The sequence below is a fragment of the Vigna umbellata genome, chromosome 3 (assembly GCF_029865625.1).
Source record: "Vigna umbellata cultivar VRB3 chromosome 3, Vumbellata_1.0, whole genome shotgun sequence".
Classification (NCBI taxonomy): domain Eukaryota; kingdom Viridiplantae; phylum Streptophyta; class Magnoliopsida; order Fabales; family Fabaceae; genus Vigna; species Vigna umbellata.
In genome coordinates, this window is record NC_142167.1 from 47,094,950 (window position 1) to 47,115,435 (window position 20,486).

At 31.6% G+C, this 20,486-nt stretch overlaps 3 protein-coding genes, 1 long non-coding RNA gene and 1 pseudogene across 4 annotated transcripts; 3 read left to right on the forward strand and 2 right to left on the reverse strand.

The window, feature by feature from the left end:
• Positions 1-700: 700 nt before the first annotated feature.
• LOC148202731 (uncharacterized) lies at positions 701-1,132 on the reverse strand. The gene is made up of 2 exons (XR_015784843.1): positions 994-1,132; positions 701-900 (listed from the first exon to the last, which is right to left on the reverse strand). It is a non-coding gene; the product is annotated as an uncharacterized LOC148202731 (long non-coding RNA).
• Positions 1,133-5,586: 4,454 nt separating this feature from the next.
• LOC148202732 (peroxidase 5-like) lies at positions 5,587-6,931 on the forward strand. The gene is made up of 2 exons (XM_088110342.1): positions 5,587-5,871; positions 5,990-6,931. Exons 1-2 carry the CDS (start codon positions 5,665-5,667, stop codon positions 6,758-6,760), a joined length of 978 nt encoding a protein of 325 aa, XP_087966468.1. The 5' UTR covers positions 5,587-5,664; the 3' UTR covers positions 6,761-6,931.
• A 2,775-nt stretch (positions 6,932-9,706) lies between these two features.
• Positions 9,707-10,896, forward strand: LOC124845367 (peroxidase 5-like). Its single transcript, XM_047322446.2, has 2 exons — positions 9,707-9,919; positions 10,011-10,896. The coding sequence occupies exons 1-2, from the start codon at positions 9,707-9,709 to the stop codon at positions 10,779-10,781; spliced, it is 984 nt and encodes a 327-aa protein (XP_047178402.2). The 3' UTR covers positions 10,782-10,896.
• Positions 10,897-11,323: 427 nt separating this feature from the next.
• LOC148202733 (transcription factor TCP7 pseudogene) lies at positions 11,324-12,810 on the forward strand (annotated as a pseudogene).
• A 4,706-nt stretch (positions 12,811-17,516) lies between these two features.
• Positions 17,517-19,801, reverse strand: LOC148202734 (sugar transport protein 10-like). Its single transcript, XM_088110686.1, has 3 exons — positions 19,318-19,801; positions 18,582-19,205; positions 17,517-18,050 (listed from the first exon to the last, which is right to left on the reverse strand). The coding sequence occupies exons 1-3, from the start codon at positions 19,762-19,764 to the stop codon at positions 17,595-17,597; spliced, it is 1,527 nt and encodes a 508-aa protein (XP_087966812.1). The 5' UTR covers positions 19,765-19,801; the 3' UTR covers positions 17,517-17,594.
• Between the last annotated feature and the right edge of the window lie 685 nt (positions 19,802-20,486).

Sequence of the window (20,486 nt, forward strand, 5' to 3'; positions counted from 1 at the left end):
TATATTAAACACCATAGTAAAAATGTTTTGAGAGACATATTCTTTTATATTTAACTAAAACATTTTAAAGATAAACTATTGAAAACAACAGCGAATAGGTGTAGGTGTGTTTATTTTTATTTTATGATGATAAAAAAATAAAAAATATATATATATAATTAAATTTATAAAAATATATTCATGAAAACTAATTAAAAATTAAATATTTTTCATAATTTTGTTATTATAAATGGTTAAAAAATTATTTTCTTTATTCATAGTAATGATATATGTAACGAGTATATTAATTTACACTAGATAATAAGTTATTTTACTAATTATAATTACTCTTGGTCCCATAAAAATACAATTTAGTTAATTATTTAAATTTAAATTTACTAGTTATTATTTAGTTATTATTTTATTTTTAATAATATATTGGATTTGCAGTCGTACTTTTGAAGATTAAAAATGTATAAAATGATATCGTTGTTGAGCTGGTGGTAGGGATGATAGTTGGTTGATTTTTTAAAATCTTCCATAACCATTTTTAAGTTTATACATGCATTTAATCTGATTATAAGGTTTTTTTAAGTAAGGTACGATGAAGAATAAAACAAAAAATTAAATTAAGGAGTTTCCTTTCCATAACAAAATTATAAATTATAAAAGCGAAGTGGATTATTTTAGAAGAAAAAGAGAGTATGTGAAGCAAAGAAAAAGTGGAGAATGAGTAAGATGCAGTTGTTGGTGTTTTGATGAATAAGCAGAAGCAGATGTAGTAACCTCAGACTGATATCAAACTAATTTAGAAGTGGAAAATGATAAAAGATTACTTTACCTGATTTAACTAATACGCAGAGAGAGAATTGAGAATTGGCGAGAAAGAAACAAGTGGTCATCCATTATTTCAAAGAGACTCTGAAACGTTTAACAGACATAAACACAAACACGTTATCTGCAACTTCCATTGAAAAGGAAACTAATGAAATCAGAGCAGAACAGAATCGATACCTCCAGAAAGATGAATGTGTTCCCTTGCTTGAATCTGACCAGAGAATATGCTATAGAATGCTCACACTCGCTACCGTTGCTAGAGATAAGAATGAAAGTACACCCTTTTTCTAACACTCACAAGACTATGACTTCCATCTTTGAAAAGTCTTCGTCGTTTATTTATTATTTTTGTGTGGTGGATGCTATTAGAGTTCAAAACTATCTACGGATTTAACTTTTGTAAACTTAATCTTTCTTGCAAAATTTGCAATTTGAAGGAATTAATTTTCATCTAGAAAAAATATCTTGACATTTGATAAATTTGATAACTCTCAATATTTTTATAATTTATTGAATATTTAATAAAATATATATATATATATATATATATATATTAACTTTTAAATAAAATTATTTAACATCAAATCTTTAAAGTATAAATTTAGTTTAAAATATTAATTTTAAAATATAATTCATAGAAAATTATACATTAAATTCTTAATGCAAAAAAATGTAGTCTTTTTTCAAAGACAAATTTAAATAAGTTGAATCAAAGTATAAGGTTTAGAACTTAATATTTTTATGAATGAATTTAATTTTATAGATTTAAATTTAAAACATTTAAATATATAAAACGTTCTGTCATATTTATTTATTCTTTATTGTTGATAAAAAAAATTATAGATATAAAGATCAAATTTAAAAATAAATTGATAATTAATATTTTTCTCACTAATAACTTTATTTTGATAATTTAATTTTTAAAAAGAAAAACTCAAATAAAATTTAATAAAAATTACTAGTAAACAATAAGGAATATTTATATATTGGATAGCATGATACGCGTATACATGTCTTGTCAACAAATAGATAATTAAAATTGGTTTCAATTGTAATTATTTGAATCAAAATATTTAATGTTATTTTTTACCTTAATACAAACAAAAGTATATAATGAGCTTGAGAAATAAAGTTTAATTTGAAATAAATAAAAGATAATGTTTGAACAACCATGGTTTTGAAGTGATTATTTGAATTGATTAAAAATTATTTTATTAAATTGTTTTTTAGGACATCTTTACAAAGTAATATTGTTTTTGTTACCGAGTTTGATTTTTCTCATATTTACTTAAATGAAAATTTTTGGCTTGGACAAGTATAGAAAAGAAATCAATTCTTACTCTCAGATCCTATTTTCACTCTATTAAAAAAAGAGCTCAAATTTCGCTCAATCAAGAAATTTTTTACTTAAACTAACCTGTTTCGTTCAAACTAAAACATATTAAAATAATTTTTTATTATTTATTGTTCTCTTGTCTATTTAATGAATTAATTGTATTTGGACTTATATTATAAATACAAAATAATAGTTTGTATAATTAATTATTTGTAACTTTGTTTAAGTGAATTTATCTCTTTCTCGACTTACATTATTATTTATGATTTTGCTCATAATTCAATGTTTTATAAACATATCGTATTATTGAGATTGATTGTGATATCATTTATGAAAAACTTTAATAAAAAATAATTCATTGGCTTCCTTCTTTGGATCAGCTTGTCAATGACTTTACCAAACCCTTTCATCACAATATTTTTATTTTTAAGTTGGACCACCACCCCAGCTTGATGGGATATTTTTGTTAGTTTTTTGTTTTAATAAGTTAGAAACAGATTTTATTCTCTTTTCTGTTTTATCCATTTAATTTTTTTAAACTTAATATTGCATTACGATTTCCATTTACCCATTTTATGGTTTTTTCTTCCTCAATCTCCCTTTGTTTTTTCTTTCTCCACACCAATAAAATCTATAGTTCCCAAATTAAATTTATTAAAATTATGATAAAAAAGTAAAAATTGTTCCTGACTTCTTTTTTAATTAATATCCGAAAGATATTTTCCAATTAAAAAATATATTTAGAAAATATATTTTGTAATACATTTTCAAATTTAAAAATATCTTATAAAGTACATATTTTAGAATATATTTAAAAAAAGTAAAGAATGTACATATGAACAATATTCACTACAAAAATTTAAAATTTTACTAGGGTTTTCTTTTAACATTATCGACGGTTTTAACCCCTGGTAAATACATTTTTCGCAGTTGAGAAAACTGTCGGGAAAAACACCGTCACAAATAATTTCTAGCGGTTTTACGTAAAACTGCCTGTAATTGCGAGGGTTTTGAAAAATCGTCGGTAATTGCGGAGATTTTGAAAAAACCGTCGATAATTGCGGGGGTTTTAGAAAAACCGCCGGTAATTACGAGAATTTTGAAAAATCATCGATAATTACGGAAATTATGAAAAAATCACCAATAATTTTGGGGTTTTGAAGAAACCACATGTACTTGCGGGTTTTGAAAAAACCGTCGATAATTTTTAAATTGTAGTTGAAGTTTCAAAAACAGACAATAACATAAATAATTTAATTTTTTTATTATTCAAATAATTTAATTTTTTTATTATTCAAATAATTTAATAATCATAAAAAATGTTTTAATAATAAATTAAAATAAAATAATCTTAAACCAAAAGTAACTATTATTATATAAAATAAATTATAAATAATAGAAATAATAATAATAATAATTGATTAAATCATGCAAACTTAGGATTAGAATTACAAAACAAACCATATTACATTATAACAAATAATTTTTTATAGCAATTAACTAGATCTCATTATATTGAATGACAAAATAAAAGAAGACATTTTACATTAGCTTTTTGGATGATGTTAATATTAGAAAATTACATGACAAAAATTTAACATATAAAAATATAATATAGCTATCCAATTGCGAGAGATAACACTGACCGAGCAACGATAACACTGATGCAAAACTACACTATATTTTGGAAATGCTCGACCTGCAATAATGAAAAATTATGTTTTCAAACAACTAGAAACTGATTAAAAAAGTCAATTTAAACAAGATAAAATAAATTAATAAAAATAAATGAAAAATGAGAAGGAAAAGTATATGTGAAACTCCAATTGTTTAAATCAAATTCGAAAATAAACCGAATCTGAATATTTGTTTATAACACAAATTAATAATATTTTAACACGAATATATGAAACAAACTTGTTTCAAAACCTAAAAATTGAATCATAGTAAACGACGAAAGTTTAATAAATTTGATCTGAATTACATAATTAACATTTTACAAGCAAGAGATCAAATTCTTTAATTCAATGTATAAAAAATAAATCATTGAAACAAAATTCATATACTTTCCAGTATCAACACAAATTACTAAATGAAAGTAAATTAAATATTACATAGAGCAAGGATGTAATCCAGAGGCAATTGACCTGTTATCCGCAGCGAATGGTTGACGCCTCGAAACAAGTCTTTGCATACAATACGATTGAAATCCTTATACAAAAATTAAACAAGGCAAATAGTAGATCAACTCATACAAGCTTTCATAAATTAAAGATTATGTCCAAAAAATTACCTACATTGAACATAATTAGCAATTGATAATAACAATTTTGACTTACCACTTCCTGCTGAAGATAAAGCTTGACCTTGGATGCCATTGTTGTTCCTTGTGGTCTTTATTTTCCCATAGAAATCACAGACAACCACTCAGAAATCAGATAAAGTTGGTGTGCAAGAAGACATAACACTATTCGAGGGTGCAATTTGGAAATTTGGGTTAGGTTGTCTGTGGTGAAAAGCTTCGAAGCCATGAACACTAATTTTAATTTGATAAAGAAAAACTATAGGATCTCCACACTTGATGTAAGCTTTGGATAATTAATGAGTTTGCTCCAAAGTCTTCAATGCTTTTCTATTCACTTTAAGTTTTGCAGAAGTCTTCAAATAGATTTGGTTTGTTCCAAAAGTCTTCCACTTGTTTCAACAATTCCGAATTATTGCAAATGGTGGAGTTGATACTAAAAAAATGAAGAACTATTAAATATCATTAATCCTAAAACAGAAATGGTCTTAAAACTATTGTTGCTTTGAACACTTCCTAATTATTGGTGTACAAGAGGTTCAATCGTATATATTTTAATCAATTATTGTATTACCATGAAAGTTTCTACCTTAATTTTATAGCAGAAAACGTCCAATCAATTAAATATAATCCAATCTGGTCCAAACAAAATACTGTTATTTTTTTCTTTTTTGGTGTGCTTCTTATAGCTTGTTCACATAAGCAACCTTATTAATTGTAAAATGCCAAAACCTCATCAAATTGCATTAGTTAAATGCCACATGCAGCCATCAAAAGAGCCTGGAAAATTTCCAACTGAACTTCAGCTGCTATTGTTGTCATCACCCTTTACCCTCTTGCTATAGGTCAATTAATATGTTATGGCTTGTAGGATTTGAATTAGGTTTAATTTCATTTTCTAATTTCTAACGTTAAGGTAAAAATAACAGACTAAGTCATGAGCATGAAGAGAAAGGTTCAAGGGCAGACAAATTCAACTGACACTTATTTTATTTGCAGGGTACAACATGGTTTTAATTTGATTGTTTTCCTAATTAAGCAAAACTTCACGAATAATCTCACTAGAAATAAACCTATAAATACATTTGCTTTAACTCAATTTTCTCCACATCTTCCTTAATCAATAGTCAACAGCATCATATACAAAAGTACAACACAACTCTCTTTCTGTCTTGTCTTGAAACTTTCAAACAAAGCAACAACAAGAACAATGGATAATACTCCATGGTTGCTTCAAATGGTTTCTGCTTTGGTTCTGATTTCATTGGCCTCAGCATCTCTGGAAGTGGGTTTCTATAGGTCCACATGCCCATCTGCTGAGGCAATAGTGAAAAGCACTGTAGAAAAAGCAATTTCTGCCAACCCAGGCATAGCCGCTGGTATCATCAGAATGCATTTCCACGATTGTTTTGTGAGGGTAAGTTCACCTCATATATAGATATGAGCTTCTTCTTAATCACTTCAAAGGGAATAAACGTTAAAAAAAATATCAGTTTCTGATTCTGAAATTGCTTTGTGCTGCTCGTGTTGATCAGGGGTGTGATGGTTCTGTGTTACTTGCATCTACACCGGGAAACCCACCAGCTGAGCGAGACAACTTCATCAACAACCCAAGCTTACGAGGTTTCGAGGTGATTGACGAGGCCAAGACCCAGTTGGAGGCTGCATGCCCTAACACAGTATCATGTGCTGACATTTTGGCCTTCGCAGCACGAGACAGTGCTTCCAAAGTTGGTGGCATAAACTATGATGTTCCATCAGGACGCAGAGATGGTCGTGTCTCTGTTGGTGACGAAGTGCCACAGAATCTTCCTGGACCAGGTTTCACTGCTGATCAGCTCATCAATAACTTTGGACAAAAGGGTTTGTCTGTAGATGAAATGGTCACACTTTCAGGAGCACATTCAATCGGTGTGGCTAATTGTGGTGCCTTCTCGAATCGCTTATACACTTTCAGTGACACAGTGAGACAAGATCCCTCACTCGACCCTTCATATGCTGAAACGTTGAAAAACCAGTGTCCTCCACCACCCACCGTGACAGGCACCACAGTTTTTCTGGAACCTTCCACTCCTATTCGTTTGGACAGCAAATACTATGAGGGTTTGATCAACCACCGTGGCTTGTTGACGTCGGATCAGACCTTGTTCGGCTCTCAATCCACAAAGGCAATGGTTGAAAGCAATGCATACAACGGTGCAAGTTGGGCTGAGAAGTTTGCCCTAGCAATGGTGCGCATGGGTTCTATACAAGTGCTTACCGGCTACGATGGTGAGATCAGGAAGCAGTGCAGCTTCGTTAATTAGTCAACAGCAGCAAGAAACTTTGTTAATTTGTTCATTTTCCTTTCATAAAGGGGAAATTGAAATGGCTAGTAATTTTTCTTCTGTTTTTTAGTTTGATTGGTACAATTCAAGTGTGTATATCCTCTTCTTGTAATACTTTTTGCTGATAAACAATAATACCTTGATTTCCCTTAAGCTTTCTTTTTTTATAATTTTAGGTGAACCTTTCAAGTCTATTTTTCTAAAAAATCTGATCTATCGTTCATTAAAGTTGATGATTTGTATCTTAGTGTCCTACTCAAAGGAAAACAATTATGTTCTTGTTGTGATAAAAATCAAGGGTAAAATCCAAGACATACTTTGAAAGATGCTATTAGGATTTAAAGTTATGAGTTTGAAAATCTCATATTAATTATAAACGAGAATCTTTCTAGTTTATCTTTCTAAAAAATTATATTTATCTTTCAAAAAGATACAAGAGTGTTAATAATTTGTGTTTTGGGTTCAAATAGAAACAAGTATATGTTATTGTTATGGTAAAAATCTATAGTAAAATTTAATTTATACTTTGAGAAAATATCATTAGGAAACAAAGTATGAGTTCAAAATTTTATATTAATTATAAATAAGAATTAATTATCATTTAAAATGAAAATATCCAAAAGTATTAAAGCTTAAGATTTTATGTGGAAGAACATTTCACGGTATCTTGCACGTTTCTAAATATATAGTTAATAATGCTAAGATTTTTTAAATTATTTTGTATATCGACTTCCATTTTATAGATAATGAAACTCCAATTTTGCGGGCAAAAATTAAACACAGTCATTTGGCAATTAAACCGCAAATTAATAATTTTAGTGTTCAAATCAATACATTTTAAAAGTATGGGTTTACCTCCACCATTAAGAACACTTGCTTTTGAATTATTTAAATTTCAGATAAATCTTAAAAATTAAATTGTGAAAGATTTGATTAAAAACTAATTTGTAGTTAAATTATCAAAGATTGCATCTTTTTCCCTTTCATACCATTTTAATTATCCACATGACGACAACTAACATGGTGCCTAAGCAGTTTTAGACAAAGGTTTTGGGTTGATAATTGTAGATATAAAACAGAAATAATCTGAGGTGTATATATATATATATATATATATATATATATATATATATATATATATATATATATATAATATATATATATATATATAGGTGCTGTAAAGGGAAAAATTGGAGATTAAAAAATGTAAATGAAAAAAGAAAAAGAAGTTGGTGTAATAGTTCGATCAATTGTTAAATTTGGTGCATGAATATACTCAATTGTTAGATATTTTATTTGAGAGATATCATACAAATTAACTCAACTTGTAACAAAATGGAGCCATCATTTCCGTTGACAAAAACAACTTATTGATAATCAATATCCATAAGGGACCATTCAATTTTGACTTTGTGCATTAAACACTTTTTATTTTAAATGGGATCCAGCAATTCTTTTATGCTTACAACAAAATATGTAAATTTGAACTATCTCAAAGTTTGAAGGATTAAACAAAACATCATCGCAACATATTCAACTTTTGCTAAAAGAAACTGAACATGCAATAAAGATTTAGTAACAACACATCATAAATTCAGAATTTGTTAGAAACTCTAATGTCTCAATTTTACTTTGAGTTTGACTAATTTGAGTAAACGAATTTAAGTAAAGGAGATTATTGGGAAGCATAATAGCGATAAAAGGGAATTTTTGAAATTGGAAAATGGTACTATTGATACAAGAAGCAAGTGATAACGAAATCAAACTACACCTTATTTTGTTTAAATTTATGTGTTCTTAAATATATACATTAATTATGAAAAAATTGTCGTCATTTGTATAGAAATGAGGAACGATTATAGCTTAAATAGTTATTGTTTTAGAAATTTTCAATATTATTTTGTTTTATAATGTTTAATTTAATAATTTTTATTATAAGACTTCGTATATATCTTCAACAATCAATAATATATGAGTTTAATCTATTCTACAATAAAAACATAGAATTGCGTAACCATAAGACATTCATAACTCAACAAGTCTAAATACATTAACAAAGGGTAAAATATTGAAAAACATATACTGAAAAATAAAAGAAAACAATGTATTCTAAAAATTAATAAAAATAGGTTATCCGTATATACTCAATTGTTTTAGAGTCAAATAAATTTAATATGTGCTGAATAAGTACTTTTGGATTTGCTAAAACTATTTTATTTTGTTTAACGTAATAAAACTTCTAATTTTAATAAAATTAAATCTCTATTATTTTTTATGCAATATATATTTGTATTATGTATAACCATATTTATTTATTATTTTGCTGATTGGAGCCATAAAATGTGAGAAACACGTGTTTTTAAGTAGAATTGTATATTTACTTATACACATGACTCCACTCGAACCCGTCTATGGCCAACGCGATTTTAGACACGAAAAAGTTGGAAGAAAGGAAAAAGAAAAGTTAGATTGTTCTGAAAGCACCATGCAGTGGCCAGTGGCTATCAAAATGTGAACACTTTTCGTCAAATTGTTAGTATTTAAATTCCACATTGTAGATGCATGAAGCCACCAAAACCATGACAAATTCTCCATTGACTCAGTTAATAAAGCTGCTATTTTCATAACACTTCAACTATGCTTTCGTCTTCTACTGGTCAAAACATTAGAAAAACTTAAGGCTGAAGAAGAGAATACAGAAGAATTCAACCGCAGACATGACAACTTCAATTCAACAATATGATGAATAACACACGCCTTCATCTCAATCACCACTTTCAAAGCAACCTATATATGCATTTCCTTCATCTCTATTCTCTCCACCTCTTACTCAACAAAATATATACACAATACAACTCTTCCTTTTGTCTTCTCTTTAACTTGCAAACTTTTAATCATATATTCTGCTAAATAAGGTTCCCAGCGATGGATCGTTTCCTTCAAATGATTTCAACTTTGGTTCTCATTCTAGTTTCTGTTCCATCACTGGCCTCAGCGTCTCTCAAAGTAGGTTTCTACACCTCCACATGTTCATCTGCGGAGGAAATAGTGAGAAATGCCGTAAACAAAGGCATTTCTGAAAATCCTGACATAGCTGCTGGTCTCATTAGGATGCATTTCCATGACTGCTTTGTTAGGGTAACTTCGCTTAACTTAACTTAACTGTATAGTTTCAGTTTCTGGTTGCATATTAAAGACTGAATTTCACCATTACGTACTTTTTGTTCAGGGCTGTGAGGGTTCTGTGTTGCTAGCATCTACCCCGGGTAACCCAATAGCGGAAAGAGACCATCTTGCCAACAACCCAAGCTTACGTGGGTTCGAGGTGATCGAGGAGGCCAAGACACAGTTGGAGGCTGCATGTCCTGGAACGGTGTCGTGTGCAGACATATTGGCTTTCGCAGCACGAGACAGTGCTCTTAAAGTTGGCGGCATAAACTACGACGTTCCATCAGGACGCAGAGACGGTCGTGTCTCTATCGCCGACGAAGTGGCACAGAATCTACCTGCACCAACCTCGAGTGCCGCTGAACTCGTGAGTAGATTTGCACAGAAGGGTTTGAGTGCAGACGAAATGGTGACACTTTCAGGAGCTCATTCGATCGGTGTGTCGCACTGTTCCGCCTTCTCGAAGCGCTTGTACTCTTTCAATGACACGTTCACGCAAGATCCCTCCATGGACTCTTCCTACGCCGAAACGTTGAAGACCAAGTGCCCTGCGCCACCTGCCACCTCAGACCCAACACTCTCTCTTGACCCTTCCACTCCGGTTCGTTTGGACATCAAATACTACGAGGGATTGATCAACCACCGTGGCCTGTTGACGTCGGATCAGACGCTGTTCACCACCCAGTCCACAAGAGACACGGTCGTGAACAATGCAAACAACGGTGCAAGCTGGTCTGAGAAGTTTGCCAAGGCAATGGTGCAAATGGGTTCCATAGAAGTGCTCACTGGCTCCAGTGGCGAGATCAGGAAGCATTGCAGCTTTGTTAATTAACTAACTCACTCACACCTGCTACACTCAAGCAAAACTCGGTCAATCACTTCTCATTGAATTCTTTTTTTACATGTTTTTGGCGGAAAATAGGTTGTTTCTTGTTGATTGAATTTGGTATTGTAAATGGCTCTAAGAGGGTGCAATGAAGCTGTGTAAATCGATGCTTACATGATTTTGATTAAAGTTGAAGTGACTGCGTTGTAGAAAGTAAGCGAGGGATGCGTTGTAGAAAGTAAGCGAGGGGAGGGTAAAGTGAGAAAGAAGGGGGGTGAAGAAAGCAAAAAGATGTCCGGAATTGTGTGACATGAATTTTGAGAGAATAATGAGGCGTTAGTTAGATGTTGGAAGAAGGAGAGGTGGCAAAAGAAGAGTGGATGATTAAACGTAGGTGCGTGGAGATAACAAAAGAAGAAACGGAGAGAAAGTTGAAGTGTATAACGAAGAAGTACGGAAAGTGAATGGGTCCCAGTGTGTTAGAGAGGAGAAAGAAGAGTTTGGGGTGTGGGGCCCAGTACCCATGTGCCTCTCTTCAGTCTCCACCACCTCCTGTTTCTGGCTCAATCATTACTCTCTCCTTCAATTCACTTCGCTTCAGTTCTCAACGTCAAACCCAAACCAAAACCCCTTATTCTTATTCTTCTTCTCTCGCGCCGCAACCAAACACGCCCTAATCCAATTCCGACCATCATGTCCAACTCTGACGGACCCACCAACGGCGTCACCACTAACGACGCAAACGCAGTCGTCGACTCGCACCAGAGAAGCGCCACCACCGCCGCCGCCACCACCACCACACAGGGAACGGCGCTGGCCGTTAAGAAACCTCCGTCCAAGGACCGTCACAGCAAAGTCGACGGCCGTGGACGGCGCATTCGCATGCCGATCATATGCGCGGCTCGCGTGTTCCAGCTCACGCGTGAGTTAGGCCACAAGTCCGACGGCCAGACCATCGAGTGGCTCCTCCGCCAGGCCGAGCCCTCCATCATCGCTGCCACCGGCACCGGCACCACACCGGCCACTTTCTCCACCGTCTCCGATCACAAGCCGCTCCTCCCTCCCCCCACGCCTTTCATCCTCGGCAAGCGCATTCGCCCCGACGACACTGACGCCGTGTCTAAGGACGAGGCCGTTTCGCTCGTCGCGCCGCCCACGCCGCCCGCGCTCTGGGCGCTCCCGCCGCGTCCTGACTTCAGCCAGGTCTGGAGCTTCGCGGCCGCGGCCGCAGCCGCGGCGCCGCCGGAACTCGTTTCGGTCTCGTCGCAGAACTCCTTGTTCCACCACCACCAACACCAGCACCATCACCAGCAACAACAGGCAGCCATGGGAGAAGCCTCAGCAGCGAGGCTCGGAACTTACCTCCCCGGCCACCTCAATTTGCTGGCCTCGTTGTCTGGCGGTCATGGAAATTCCGGCCGGCGAGACGAGGAGCCTCGTTGAATTGTGAAATTTGTGATTGATTCAGTTATGTTCTTCGTAATTCGTATATAGAATAATATATGTATTACGCATGCGTGCGTGTGTTTGAGTTTGTCTGTGGCTCTGTGACTTTGTTCGTGTTGATGGTGCTGTTGCTGTTGTGTGGAATGTTGTGGAGAAGAGGAGATTTTACTTCTTAGTGCAATTTTAGGGTTAGGATTTTCTAATTTTTGGTAGTTTTTGAGGGGAGAAAGTCCATGAATTGAGGAATTCAATTGGATTAGGGTTTTCCTAGTGTGGAAAACTGATTTAGGTTACCCGTTAGGAGATGATGAATTTGTTTAGACCATTGCTCTGGAAGGAGAGAAAGAGATTATGATGTTTATGATGAGATGATGAATAACTAGGGATTGAGGCTGGAAGTGGTTTTCAGAACCTTGATCAATTCGGTATGCAGATGCAGATGCAAATGCTGATGCAGATGCAAGTGTAATGAAGTGAAAATTAATTTAATCATGTTACTATTGTGGAAAATGTCACATACACAGTTCTTGTTCTTACTTGCTCCAATAAGGTGAATGAATGAATGCATGAATGTTAAATTCTTGTTGCTTCTGCTTTCCACTTTCACAATGGATTTTGAACTTGACTGACTTATGTTTCTCATTCTTATTTCTTAATTGAGTCCACTAAAGTGTTTAGCATTAGTAGATAATAGATTTGGGTTGAGTGTTTGATTGTGTATTTGGCAATCAAGTGCTTCTCCCGTTTTCTTGGAGTGACATCCTTCCTTTCCAATATTGATTGAGAATTCATGTCATTGGGCATGATTGAGGGACTGTGGTCCTTTCGTAGTGGCCATTGGTGAACTATGCTGCATTGCTCTTCACTTTCACGCAGTCTTGGTTGTTTCAGGGATCACTAATATCGTAACGAAACAGCCTGGTTCTGCAATGTAAGACCTCTGTTTCAAGATTTTTATCTCAAATTCTTAGCCATTTCTTAGATTCATCTTTGTGGCAACAATGATAATGTGTTTTCTAGCATGTAACTGGTTTCCTTGGGGTGTTAGTGAAGTAACTAAAACCAATCTGTTTACTTCTCTATAACGTCTATTATTGCCATTTTAAGTTCTTTTTTCCTTTCTATACATTATTATGATTACTACGCATTTTAAAGCTTCAAATTGAATGGTTTACTTGTTATGCTTTTTGCTCTTCAAACTGTATTGATTGGTAATTTGAAGATTTGCTTGAACTGAATGTGTTTTGAAACCGTTTCTGTTCTGCCGTCATGACCTAGGCATTCTGGCTTTTCAGTATGCTAAGAGAGATAAGGTTTGGTGCAGCCTGTGTTGAAATCTAACCTACGTGTGTGTGGTTACCATTTTCGACGTTTAATTTCACACTTGGTTAAATTAAAATAAAATCTTTTGTGGTGCATCTTAAATCAACATGGCATGGTCAATCTGGGTCTTCGAGGTGTGGTTTTAAAACTCAACATTGGCTGACATGTGATGTATTATTGTATCTTATTAATGACTAAGTTAAACTGGTCGCTATGTCATTGGCTTTTGTTGCCTCTCCCTTTGAAACAACCATGTGATGCCCTGGCCCCTCCTTTCCCTTTCTCTCTCCATCTTATCCTCCCAATGAAAACACACACAAACACGCACTATGCAGAATATCTCTTGAAACAAGGATCAACTGAATCACTTATCAATTTAGGGAGAACCCTAGTTTACTTTCACCATATAAGAAAACTCACTGGGTAAAGTTTGATAGGTTAGCTACAGTTTTGTGGAAACCCTTGTAAGAGATGAAAAAAATAGCCCAATTACTGATCTTCTTACTAACATAAATAGTTGATGTATTCCATTTCAGTTTATGATTCCTTTCATGATGATGTTTTGATTGTGTCCGTGAAAGAATTTGATTCTCACACCCTTTTGGAGATCATATTTGTTTTTTGGGCCCAACTGAGCTGTGAATATTTGATTGTTACCCCCATGGTGGTGTGTGCGAAGGGGAAACCGGAAGGATGAAGAGTGTACTAAAACCAGCCCATCTTTTTTTATTAATTTTGTACTTTTATGCAGATGGATTATTGGTGGGGTATTTAAATTTGCGATGCTGACTGGTTTTAAATTATTGCTAAGCACAATACAGAAGGGTCAGGTTCCAATAATTGATGGGTCCCTCACATTACACGACGAGGTGAAACAAGTAAGGTACGAAATGTGTTATGATTTAGGGATATTTAGATTTCAAAGATCAAGCTCGTTTAGAATGATAATTAATGGTAGGAATTTAAAGGCAATTTTCTTGCATCAGAAAGTATAATAGTTAGTGTTATCAATGTTATTTTTATCTTGAATTATTTAAGTGAGCTTGTTTTTCATTTCTCGATTATGGGTTTGATTTGGCTCTATTTTTTTGTTTTATTTTTTCTTTTAATAATAAATGTTTGTTGAATTATGAAGGGCTTGTTTATCTCGGATATCTTAATTTTATATAAAAAAAATGTATTTTGTCTGGAATTCTTCATACCAGTTTTAGGATAATAATTTACAAATGAATAAACTAAATAATACTTAATAATAAATCATGAATTTTTCATTGTGCAGGTTATTAAAATGATATTTCAATTTCAGATGAGATGAAACTGCATTTGAAAACGTCTGTTTTAATTAATAGTAAAATTGAAGCATAAATGAGTCTTTGTGTGCACACCTCTACCTACTACTTTGGAATGAGTGGTTTTCCTGAACTAGAACTTCAACCTGTACAAAGTCCTATTCTTGTGGGGGCGTAAAACGTGGGCTAGTTGGTTTGGACCACTGATGTTTTAAAAAGTTTTGTTTAAGGACATTTCTTTCTACACCGGCATATTTCAACCTGCATCCCTCTAAATTTAGAAACTCTTTTCTATAATTTCTTTAATTCTTGCTTGTGCAGTAATAAATTTTAACTAATAAAAAAGTTAATTTTATTTGTTTTACAATTCTCTCTACTAGAATTTCTGGAGAAGTCTATCCAAAAAGCTCAGGGAGTTATTGGGAAATGCATAAAGTAAGGGTGATAATATAAAGGTATACCGTCTTTGATTTTCACACAAAAAGGTCCGATTTCTTTTTTAAATTTATTATCTAATAGTACCTAACACGTGCGTGTTTGTAGTGACTTTGCCGTCAATGACTTCAAGATTTTTAACTACATAGATGCTTTTTAAGATTCAAGATTCTTTTTATTTAATAAAATTTGAAGCAATTGAGCAAAATGATTTTGACGAAAAAAATTCGTTTTTTCACCATTTTTGGTAAGTAAAAGAAAAGAGTGAATAAAGAGAGGAAAAACAGTATAACTAACATGTGCAAATCTTGAATCATGTGCACAATAAAAGATGCATACACAGGTTTGGTTCATGTTTGGGCAAATTCTTCGTGTACCCATGAACATTAGAATTTTTATTTTGTTCTTTTTAGATTGTGCAATAGTTAAGAATAATTGAGATTCAGAAATTGAAAATGACTTTTGAATTATATAATTTGAAAGTATTTTTATCTTAAAAAAACAAATAAAGACTTTCATATTATGCATTTGACTTCTTGATTATAAATGTTTAGTATAATGTAGATGAATATAGATATTGGAGATTTAGTGTATAGTGTTATATTTGGGAAAATGGGATTCACTGATTTAAAATTCTGTTAAAAATTGTATTGCATTACAAAATCCAGTTGAAGGATTATTAGACTTGGACTTATTATCATATTTTGAATTCATGTCAAAGATTTCAAATTTCGATTAATAGGTTTAATTTTGAAATCCAATTAAAGTTTATCGAACTTAAAATTTAGTACATTTCTTAACATGATTTTGAAATTCAATGAATCTCTTTATTGTATTCCGAAATTTGGTGTTATATATATATATATATATATATATATATATATATATATATATATATATATATATATATATATATATATTAGTTTTTTTTTAATTTTATTTTAATTTAATTTTGATCTCTTTTATTTATTGTTTAAGGTTTGAAGTTTTTCATTTTTTTTAAATTTATTTAATTTTTTATTTTTATTATTGTTTATATTTTTTAATTTATTTTTAGGTTTTGTTATTTTTTTTATTTTATGTATTTTTTGTGTTTTCCTTTATAGTTTTGGGTTTGGGTTTTGGAATTTAGGATTTATTGGTTAAGAATTATATATATATTATTATAATTTTTCAATATTTTTAATTGTAATTTTTTAAAATTTACTTTTAATTGGTTCTTATTTTATTTTCTTTTAAATTAGTTATTTTGTATGCATATTGGTTTTAATTTTTTTATGATTTTGTTTGTTATAAAAATAAAAATAGTACAAGGTGCATCGACATACTAGACTAAGAGTTTTTCACAAGATGAAACTAAAAAAAGGCCTAGACATTCGTGCAAGTAATCGTGGTGAAGAAGTTGTAACATTATCTCATTCTAATGTTCATGTAGTAGGATTTATTGGTTAAGAATTTTATATATATTATTGTAATTTTTCAATATTTTTTAATTGTAATTTTTTGAAATTTACTTTTAATTGGTTCTTATTTTATTTTCTTTTAAATTAGATATTTTGTATGTATATTGGTTTTAATTTTTTTTATGATTTTGTTTGTTATAAAAATGAAAATAGTACAAGTGCATCGACATACTAGACTGAGAGTTCTTTACAAGATGAAACTAAAAAAAGGTCTAGATATTCGTGCAAGTAATCGTGGTGAAGAAGTTGTAACATTATCTCATTCTAATGTTCATGAGTATCTCATTCTAATGTTCATGAGTAGTAGGAGGATGTTATTGAGAACATCAGGATGTTTTTTAAGTAGCACGAGGATGCATTCAAAAAAGAACATGGAGTTGTAAAAGATAAAGTTTATATTTTGGTTAATCATTAAACAATTAAATGGTGACAAAGTAAAAATGAATTGCTGTTAATGTTGTAAAAGGGTTAAGAGAAAATTAAACTAGTTGAATTATTATTATTGAATTAAACTAGTTGAATTATTATTATTGAATTTATGATTGAGGATTTATTATAGTAAGCTAAATTATTATTGAGCATTTAAAGACAAAAAATAATTTTAAAAATTGAAAGTACACCTTATTGTAATTCAAAAAATATTATGATGCATATACCTAACTTGAATTGAAATAACGAGATGACATACCTTTATAAAAAAGATATCATATTGAATTAAACGTAAGATTTCAAAAATCTAAAAAACAACTATTACAATAATTTTTTTTACTTGATGAATTAAGAAATTTAAACTAAGATGGAACAAGAACAATAAAAATAACTCATTTATTTCTATCATGACTAATACTTAACTACAATTGTCTTTACATAGCACTGTTATTGTTCCTAGTGTTGAACTCAATATCCTTGGAAACAATTTTCTTCCAAAACCAATGTGAAGTCCAGAGTATACTCATTTCTTCAACTGGAATGTTCTTGGTTTCGGGTAAAAGAAATGCAATGAAAATAGTCATGATAACCACAAATCCTCCGAATAAGAAGAAGAGACCAAACTTCATGTGACAAAGCATGCTAAGAAAGACTTGAGCAATTACAAACGTAAAAAACATGTTGGTGGCAACATTAATAGCTTGGCCTGCTGGTCGAATTTCTAGAGAACATATTTCACTTGGCACCAACCATCCCAATGGTCCCCATGACCATGCAAATGCTGCAACATATGCACATATAAAGAACAACAAAATATTTGCTTCAGCTTTACTAAATGCTCCTTGACCATTTAGTCCAAACTTTAAAGCAATGATGATTCCAACAATAACCTTCAACCAAAAGTATTAGCAATAAGAAACACGATATATAACAAATTATGTTAAGCTTAAGTTTCAAGATTTATAGATGTGATACATAAAAATATTGTTTGTTATATAAATGCATTGATGGTGGTTCAAGTAATATTTTTAAATTAATCATGCATGTTCACACACAATAAATTGTTGGAAATCCCTAATCAACTAAAAATAAGGTCAACTTATAGTATATAAGTGAGTGTAAACCTCATCTTACAAACTGATTTTGTAGGATCGAGTTAGCATCAGAGTCATTTAATGTTTATTCTAACAAGATTTGTTATTTGTTAAGTTTATTGTGTCACACATTATTTGGCTATTATCAAACTATCCTTAAATATCTAGTCTCATGCTTGAGATGTATATGAATCTCACCTTACAAATTGATGTTGTAAAGTTGAGTTAGGTTTAAATCCATTTTTTAAGAGAAATTAGCTAGGTTTAAAGTTTTATTGAAGTTATGGGTTGCAAAAGTATAAAAATATTGGACTTATCAACTTTTACCTGACAAATAAACATTTGGACACCACCTTCAAGAAATAACACTCTTCTTCCAAACTTGTCTACTGTGAAGATAGAAACTAGTGTGGCAACAACGTTAACAGCTCCAGAAATAACTGCAGACATGAGTGAAGCATCACCACCGAAGCCTAAAATTTGAAAGAGAACTGGGGCATAAAACATGATGACATTGATGCCAGTGAGTTGTTGAAAGGCTGGAATAAAAGTGCAGAAAGTTAGTTGAGGCCTGTACTTTGCTCTTGCAATGTTCTTCCATGGATGTTCTACCTTTTTTGCCATTTCACTAGCATCAACAAGATCTTGATATTCCTCATCAATTTTCTCAGTTCCACGAATCTTCTCCAGCATTTTCTTAGCTTTTTCATATTTTCCTCTTTCAATCAAAGAATTAGGTGTTTCAACAACACAGAGAGATCCTATGCATAATACAATTGCTGGCACAGCTGCAACGCCTAGAGAAATTCTCCATCCATTTGTATGATTGGACGTACCATAGTTGATTAGGTTTGCAACTAGGATACCAAGTGTGATCATCATTTGAAAGCCAATATTGAGTGCTCCTCTAATTTTTGGTGGAGCCACTTCAGACAAATACACTGGTACAGACTGCAGATGTAATAAAAATAAAGGTGAAAAAGTTAAACATAATTTTTCTTAGAAAATGAAAAAGATAAACCACTTTAAATGATTAGGATATATAACTAATGTTAATTCTTACCTGATTACAAAATCCCACTCCAAATCCTAAAAGTATACGACCAATGATTAACATTTCAATGTTCATGGCAAACCCATTCAATAGTGAACCAATAAGAAAAAATAAGCTACCACTGAGCATAGAGGCTTTACGCCCTAACATTCTAGTTGTGGTAGAAGCAAAAAACGAAGCTAGTAGTGCTGCAAGGTATAAGGAAGAGGTGAATAATGTAAGAAGTTGGTTGTTAAATTTGCAGTATTGATTTTTACTTTCTGACTCATCTTTCATCTTTTTGTAGACACTAGGAAAGAACTTCATCAAAAATGGTTCCATGGAAGTCACTCCTCCTGTAATACCAAGATCATATCCAAAGAGAAGACCTCCCATTGCAGCCACAAAACATGTAATCAGTACAAATGTTGTGATATTGCCCTCATAGTGACGCACTCCATCTAAGCTAGTTGCCATCTTTCAAATGATAGATGTCACAAATATCCTAACTCAATTTCGCTCTCCTTGATTCCCCTCAAAAGTATGTAATTATTAATAAGTAGAGAAATAACATGTTTTTTTATGGTTGAAAAAATTTCATAACTAAAATAGGTTTGAATGACCACGTATCTGAATAAATTGATTAAATTTATTAATATTTGCTAGAAAGTTGGAGATCAAGTTACTATTTACCTCAAAAACATTACTAATTAAAATTAAGATTTGGACTTTGTTATTTGACTCGTTCTTATTTTTGATCTTTTCTCCTAATGCATTTATTTATTTTAATTCATAAACACAGTGTTATATGAGACTCCACAAAAGTTGTATATTATATTTTTTTCTGTTATATGAAGTGTAAATATAGGTAAACATACATTTATATTTACATCTTACCTTTATTTTAATTAAATCTAAAAATAGAACATCACCTTTTTCCTATCTTAGTTATTACCTGATGTTTATTTTATTTCAAAATTTTGAATTAATTAAGTGTTTACACGGAATGAATTTATCACAAAATAAACAAATAAAAGGTAAAAGTATAATTTTTATACGTATATTTTTTTAATAAATTAAGTTGTTTAATTGATAAACGTAGTTTATACTTATAATAAGTTTTTATAAGTTGTTTTGTACATATATATTATAATAATTTAATAGACCTTAATCCTATATAATTTATAATATTTGGGGCA